The sequence below is a fragment of the Elephantulus edwardii genome, unplaced genomic scaffold, assembly GCF_000299155.1.
Source record: "Elephantulus edwardii isolate Elephantulus edwardi_28Jun2011 unplaced genomic scaffold, EleEdw1.0 scaffold00048, whole genome shotgun sequence".
In the NCBI taxonomy this organism is placed as follows: domain Eukaryota; kingdom Metazoa; phylum Chordata; class Mammalia; order Macroscelidea; family Macroscelididae; genus Elephantulus; species Elephantulus edwardii.
Genome location: NW_006399798.1, coordinates 1,559,600 through 1,566,511, shown reverse-complemented (window position 1 = coordinate 1,566,511; position 6,912 = coordinate 1,559,600). Strand labels below are relative to the sequence as shown.

At 61.1% G+C, this 6,912-nt stretch overlaps 1 protein-coding gene across 1 annotated transcript in view; it reads right to left on the bottom strand.

The window, feature by feature from the left end:
* Positions 1-6,912, bottom strand: part of AZI1 (5-azacytidine induced 1) — a 20,762-nt gene that overhangs the window by 7,985 nt on the left and 5,865 nt on the right. Inside the window, exons 2-12 of the mRNA XM_006886324.1 lie at positions 5,537-5,631; positions 5,170-5,284; positions 4,779-4,906; positions 3,755-3,868; positions 3,098-3,247; positions 1,897-2,042; positions 1,655-1,743; positions 1,407-1,557; positions 957-1,084; positions 492-656; positions 120-293 (exon numbers count right to left, since the gene is read on the bottom strand). Of these exons, the coding sequence (XP_006886386.1) occupies positions 120-293; positions 492-656; positions 957-1,084; positions 1,407-1,557; positions 1,655-1,743; positions 1,897-2,042; positions 3,098-3,247; positions 3,755-3,868; positions 4,779-4,906; positions 5,170-5,284; positions 5,537-5,631 (1,455 nt within the window). The remainder of the gene's footprint in view (positions 1-119; positions 294-491; positions 657-956; positions 1,085-1,406; positions 1,558-1,654; positions 1,744-1,896; positions 2,043-3,097; positions 3,248-3,754; positions 3,869-4,778; positions 4,907-5,169; positions 5,285-5,536; positions 5,632-6,912) is intronic.

The following is a 6,912-nucleotide window of genomic DNA, read 5'->3' as shown; positions in this document are numbered from 1 at the left end:
CCCACTGCCCAGCACCCCTCCCGCTGGGGCCCACCCCACTGCCCAGCACCCCCCCACCGCTGGGCCCCACCCACTGCCCAGCACCCCTCCCGCTGGGCCCCACCCACTGCCCAGCACACCTCCTGCTGGGGGCCCATGGCCGGCTGCTCCCGTGCCGACGGCTCCATCTCGTCTAAGAAGCTCAGGATGCTGTACAGCTTGGCCTCCGAGAGCAGCGTGCCGTCATCCGGGCGTGCGCTGAGCCGGCCCAGCTTCTCCAGGTTGTCTGCAGTCAGCGAGCTGGCAGCGTCCTCCTGCAGGGACCCATCAGGGTGCTGGGCAGGCACAGGGCACCTGACTCCCACAGCATCCCTCCAAGCAGGAATCAGGTTCCTGGGCTTAGACTCCACAGAGGACAGGGACAAGCAGGGGAAGCCCGGGGACAGCCCGTCACCAGGCTGCTGGCCCTTTGAAAGTCCTTGGACACGGGGAGCCCCTAGCTCAGAGCTAACCTCGTGCATCCAGGCGTACTTCTCCTTGCGGTAGGCCTGGGGCCGAGGCAGGGGCTCGGGCTCTGCCTCCAGCAGCCGCAGTGTGTCCAGCAGCTCATCCAGGGTCACCTTTGGCTTGGTGGGATGCTGCATTTCCAGGTCCTCACTGGCCATATTCTGGGTGTCCTGCAGAAGAGGCGAACAGGCCATCAGTAGGTGAGGGGCCAAGCAGAACTGGAGGGCCCAGCCTTGAGCTAGGCCTTAAAAGGTGGAACCCTCCCTCCAGGAATGACGGGAGCCTGGATGACCACTTAACCCTGGGCTTCCCCTCCAAGGACCAGGTCACTGGCACCAGGAATCCTGGCACAAAACCCCACCTTGGAAGGTCAGCGAGCCAGAGTGCACTTGAGGGCAAACTGGCTAAACAGAATGACCCAGGACTGGGGGGCAGGACCCCAGATCTTCCTGGCATGGAAGTGTTCTGACTGAAACCAGAAAGGGGAAGAGCTGCTTCAAGACCTGCGGGGTGGCCCCAGGCGAGGACGCGGGCTCTAGGGCTGAGCTGGAAGCTGGCTGGCCACGCTGCTCAGGGTGTGCGATGCAGGTGCTGGGCCCTGGGCAACAGAACACAGCGTCATACCTGAGTGCACCTTGGGAACAGGACAACTCTGGGAGACTGAGTCATGGTGGAGAGAGCAGGGCGTGAGCTGTAGGGGCCGCGGACGGTGGGGGCCTGGGCTGTGGGGGCCTGGGCTGTGGCTATAAGGGGGTGTGGGCTGTGAGGGGTGTGGGCTGTGACTATGGGGGGCGTGGGCTGTGGGTATGAGGGGTGTGGACTGTGGGGGCATGGGCTATACTATGGGGGGCATGGGCTGTGGCTGTGGGGGTGTGGGCTGTGGTAGGGGAGCAGAGCCGAGTGGAGGGAGCTTTCCTCACCTGCATTGTTGGTCTTGAGCACCTGAGAGGCAGGAGTTCGGGGGGCGAGGCTTGGCTCCCTCTCAGGCCTTGGTCTCCCCGCTCTGAGGGGCCCCTCTGGTGGGCTGGCTTCGGCCTCAGCGGCCTTCTGGGTGCGTCTCTGCTGCAGTTCCTGGGGAAGGAGGTCGGCTCTGAGTAGCTGGTCAGCATGGAGGGGCACTGGAGGGGGAGCGGGGAGGGTGCCCTGGTGTGGCATGCGCCCCCAGCACCTGGATGGCCGCCCGCCGGGCCTGGCGCGCCTTCTCCTCCCGGGTTTTCCTCCTCGCTGCCGCCTTCTGCTGCTGCAGCTCCAGGACACCTGCCGACCGCTGCTGTCGCTGCTGACAGAGAAGCCCCACAGCTAGCCTCACAGCTCTCCCGGGGGCCTGTCCTGGGTGCTGCAGGCCACACGCACAGCACTTCACAGCCCACAGGCAGGATCTACCTTCGGGGAAGTGAGGGTTCTGAACACCACCCCCTCCAGCTGGCCCTGAGCTGACCTCTCGCTTGGACGCCAGCAGGAGGTCCAGACTGGCGGCTCCAGCGTGGCGCCGCTGCACCTGATGGCGGTACCAGCGCTGGATGGTGACGGCGGCCTGGTTCACCCGGTGAATGAACCTGCAGGAAGAGACAGTGGGCTTGGGGGTGGGGTGACGGTACTGTCCCCCGTGGCCCACGGCCCGGCACGTGCTAGAGAATGGACCAGTGTCACGAGAAGCAGAGGCTTGCACTCCCAGGAGGCCACAGGAAGAGCAGTGCCACCCTCACGTGGCTTTCCCAGGGTCACCAGGCTGGAGGTGCCCAGGAGCCCACCACCTGGGGAGTGAACACTCAGGGACACTCAGCTGGTGAAGAGAAGCTGCTGGGCAGACAGAGGATACAGGGGTTCGAGTCCCCTGAGAGGCAGCTCGGAGGAAAGGACTGGCCATCTCCTGGCCACGCAGATCTCTCACTCACACGCAGTGCTTGTGCATAACACACAACACACACACCTGTGACATGTGCGCCCAGGTCAGACACACAGCATACGTACGACGTGCACAGGACACACATCAACGCACGAGCAAATGAACAAGGCTAGCACAGAGAAAATCCGCATAACACGCACACACACCCGACCTACCTGCCTCACGCAGCACACACAGGACGCACGAGACCAGCACCACGCACATACAGGACACAGGACACGAACAGTTAGGTAAAGCTGCAGCAAGGTTTGCTAAGAATCAGAGTGTGTGTGTCTCTGTGAGACGCACAGCGATTCCTCCCATCTGCCACTGCAAACCCCACTGATCATAGTTCCCCTCCAATGCAAATGGGGTCACCTTGTGTCAATTCCTCAGTCACAGGTTTTAGTTTCCTTGTTGGGATCTCAGGCCTTCCTCAACCCCTGACCATCATCCCCCTTCTGTGTCTGTCCAGACTGAGCTCTCCAGAGAAGTAAAACCTATGCCCTTGCCTCAGCCCCCCAGGTCCCAGCCCTCAGCCCCCCAGGCCCCAGCCCTCAGCCCCCCAGGACCCAGCCCTCAGCCCCCCAGGCCCTAGTCCTCCAGGCCCCAGCCCTCAGCTCCCCAGGGTTCAGCCCCCCCCAGCCCTCAGCCCCTCAGCCCCCAAGGCCCCAGACCTCTAGGCCCCAGGCCCCAACATGGCCCCGGCCTTTCGCCTGCTGTCACCTCTCAGCCTCCTCCTCTGTCACCTCCTTCCTCCTGGGTAGGCCCCCTGTGTTATTCCGGGCCACCTGGTTGCTGTTGGGGATGTTCTTCTGGGGCTTCCCGAAGCCGCTGCCCTCAGCACCCTCGCCAGTGGCTGCCTTGATGATGTTGCTGATAGACGAGGACAAGACCACCCTTGCTGACCCTTTCTGTCCTCCCTAGGAGCTGCCCAGAACCGTCGGCTTGTCCCTGCTGCTCTGAGCTGCAGGTACCAGGCAGGGGGACCCAGTGTGGACAGCAAGGGCCAGATCTCCTGCCGTGCTCTGTGGGCTGTAGGCCTCCCAATGAGACAGGTCCCATCAAGGGGTACCCAAGGTGAGTGGCCTGTCAAAGAATTTACTAAAGTGGAACGGTAAGCAGGGGCCCTGGGGCATCCTGACTTGGATCAACAGTGTGGTGCAGTGGGACACACCCAGAACAGCCCAGCCATGCCAGCCTCACCTCACCCCTCACCCAGGGGTGTGCAGCCCCCATGTTTGATCTTAACCTGGGCCTCAGGGAGGGTGCCATGGGAGTGAGCCCACTCATCAACTGTCCGTTCAAAGCTTAGTGTGCTATAAGCCCCACAGCGGGCCTGACTTGAGGCAGGGGGCCCGACGTGCCCACAGCGGGCCTTACTTGAGGCAGGGGGCCGTCTGGTTGGAACTCTTGGGTGGGGGCGTCTTCTCTGCGGGCGGGCAGTGGTTGTGCACCATGGCTGTGACGCAGTTGCCCACAGCACCCTTGTTGCTCCTGCAGAGACATGAGGGTCAGCTCAGCATGAGGGGTGGGCACTGGACACTGGTCACAGGAGTGGGGTGGTGCTGGACACTGGTCACACGAGGGCATTAGGTGGGCCTGGATGAAGAAACAACTTGCTATAGCTGCTTCTGGGGCAGGACTAGGTGAGCAGATGGTGGCCAGATAGGGATATTGACATGGGGACCAGTGTGGCGCCTGACAGAGACCTGTCAGATTACTTTCAACTGCCACACTGGAAGTGGGTGTTCCTTCAGGTCCAGCCAGGCCAGCGCATGCAGACTCTCCCTGACAGTGCTGTCTGTAGGCAGCTCTTGGTTCCAGAAAGTTCTTTATTGAAGAGGATTGCTCCTTTTCTACCTTAGCCTCCACGTCCACAAAAGGACACCTTGTAGGCTGTACTGGGTCTATGTCACCCTGTACCCTCTGTCCACAGTGGCAAAACCTTGGCCATCAGCCGGGAACAGGCAAGCCTCCACCACTACCCCACGCCGGTCACCAGCCAGGCCCTAGGCAGGTCCTCCCTTGCTCGACACCCTGGCGCTGTGTCCTAGGTGAGTAGGCTCCAGGCACGGCCAATCACCTCCAGAACAGGGGTGCCACTTCAGCTCCAGGTTCAAGAGGATGGTCTCGGGGTTCCAGGACCCCCATAAAGTTCAAAAGTCATCTTGTTCACCTGTGAGCCTCCCTCATGCTTCAAACTTCAAGACTCAGGCCTTTGGAGGGAAAGGCTGCAGGCTAAGGGAGTCTGGGGGTCATCTGAGCCTCCAAGCTGGAGGCTGCTTCCTTCTTCAGACGGCAGCTGCGCCTCTGTGCCCTCCCTTTACATCAAGGTACAGAAAACCACACGTCCACTCCTCCATCCCCAGCACATTGCTGGCCGCGTGCTGGACACCGATCGTACCTGTTATTGGCCGTGAAGCTGGGTGCCAGGGTCACAGGGCACTCTCTCCTCCGAAGGCTGGCCGACGGATTGAGGGCGCCGGAGGACTCGACAGTGGGTGGCAGGGCCAACTCTCGGGGCTGGTCATCCTGTATGTCCCAGAGGCCACTCAGCCCATGGCCAGTTGCCCCAGAGGCTATGTCATCTCACGGGGCAGGGGGCCCTCTCTCACCTCCTCAGCGTCCCTCCCAACACAGGGGTGGGGGAGTGCAAGAGCTGGCAGTCCTAGACCCCACGCTCTGCGTGTGAAGGTGACAGCAGCAGCAGGGAGGGCCATGGGAACCCCCGCACACTGCCCGCCCTGTGACAGAAGGAGTGAACCGAGCAAGACACAGCCTAGGCCCAGCCTTACCAGGATGTGCCACGTGGCCCCCAGCTCGCTCGGGACAGAGCCCAGCGTGGTCAGCCCCTTCCCCTCTAAGCTGTTGCTCTCGAAGAGTGCCAGGAAGTCGGGGGGCTCTGCCGTCCTGTACCCCAACAGGACAAGAACAGGACATGAGCCCAGGGGGCAGCTGCAAGCTCTATGGGCGCTGAAGAGGTATCCCAGAGCCTGGGCTGGTTAACGTCCCCACAGGCTCACTGACCACAAACCATCCTCCCTTGTAGATGGCCTGAGTCTGAACTACAGCCTGGGCAGGCCTTGCCCCAATCTCTGAGACCCGCCTGTGGGGCAAAGGCTAGCTGAGGTATCAGGGGTACCCATGAGGGGTCAGGGTTACCTGAGGGCTCCGGACCAAGCCTGGCTGACCTGAGTGGTGCTGTTAGATCTTCGGAGGTTGTTGATGGTGCGTGAGCCGCCCGGCCCCACGCCCTCCTGGAACAAGGGAGAAGGCAGTGACCTGGTAACAGTGACAGCCACTCTGCTCCCCCAGCCAGGGTAGGCCATGGAGAAGCAGGTCCTGAGGGAGATGGTGGGCTGGTGAGGGGAGTCCTCCGAGACCCCTGAGCAAGTCAACGTGAGACAAGAACAGACGTGGGGATGAGCTGGTCTGAAGTTTTCGGAAAACCTGGGAGAATCGAACCTCAGAGACCATCACTATTAACAGTTTCCACCTTTTCTGTCCTGTCTGTTCTGCTCGGTGCTCAAGACAGAAAGAAAGCTCAGTCCCCACACGAGGCCCTCACTCCCCGAGGCCAAACCTAGCAAGTGGCCAGTGGAGCCAGCCCGTCCTAAGGTGTGGAGGGGCTAAGGGCCACCACGGCAGGCTTCACGGAGCTCCGCCGACAGTGGGAAGCAGAGCGGCCTCCCCGCCGGGATGAGAGCAGATAATCAAGAGGAGGGAGCTAGAATGACCCACGTGCTACTGGGTCTGGGCTGTGGTCCTGAGGACTGGCCGTTGGTTAATGCAGATGTGTGATTACACACAGAAACACACTCTCGCAGAGGTGAGTGGGCTCCTGCCGTCGGCTGACGAGGCCCAGACGCAGTGACCAGGCAAGGAGCACGTCCAGTGCGCAGTCAGGGTTCAGGAAACCATTCTGGCCAGAAGGCACCAGGAGCAATGGGTGCTCCCAGGGCCCATCAGGGCAAGGGGGCATCTCCAATGTCCTGTCAGACACAAGGGAGTGTTCAACCCAGGACACGGGAGCCCGCAGCAAGCCCCCTGGGCAGAGCTGGAGCTACGTAAGAGACAGCAGCACACAACACCAGACTGTACCCCACGCAGAAAGGCCAAACCCAGGAGTCTACACCCACAGAAATAAATAAAGGAAAAGATAAAGTTGTCCTTGGATGCCATCAACTCCAACCCACATCTATCCACACTGAGCCGGCAGCCTGCCTGCACCGTACTCACTATCTCTGCCACGCTCCGCCCACCGCTGCTGTCACTGTGATAATCCAGCTCTTCAAGGTCTTCTCTTCCGCTAACTTGCCACTTTCCCCAGTACGATGTCTTTTTCCAAAAACTAGTGCCTTCAAAGGGCTAAAGAGCAATGATGCCAGTCCAGAGACTAAGGTGTGTCTGATCCAGGCCATGTTGTTGTTGTTGTTATGTGCCATCAAGTCACTTGTGACTCATAGCGACCCTATGTACAACAGCCCTAAACTCCACTCTGTCCTGTGCCAATCGCACTGTCTCTGACACTCCCATCC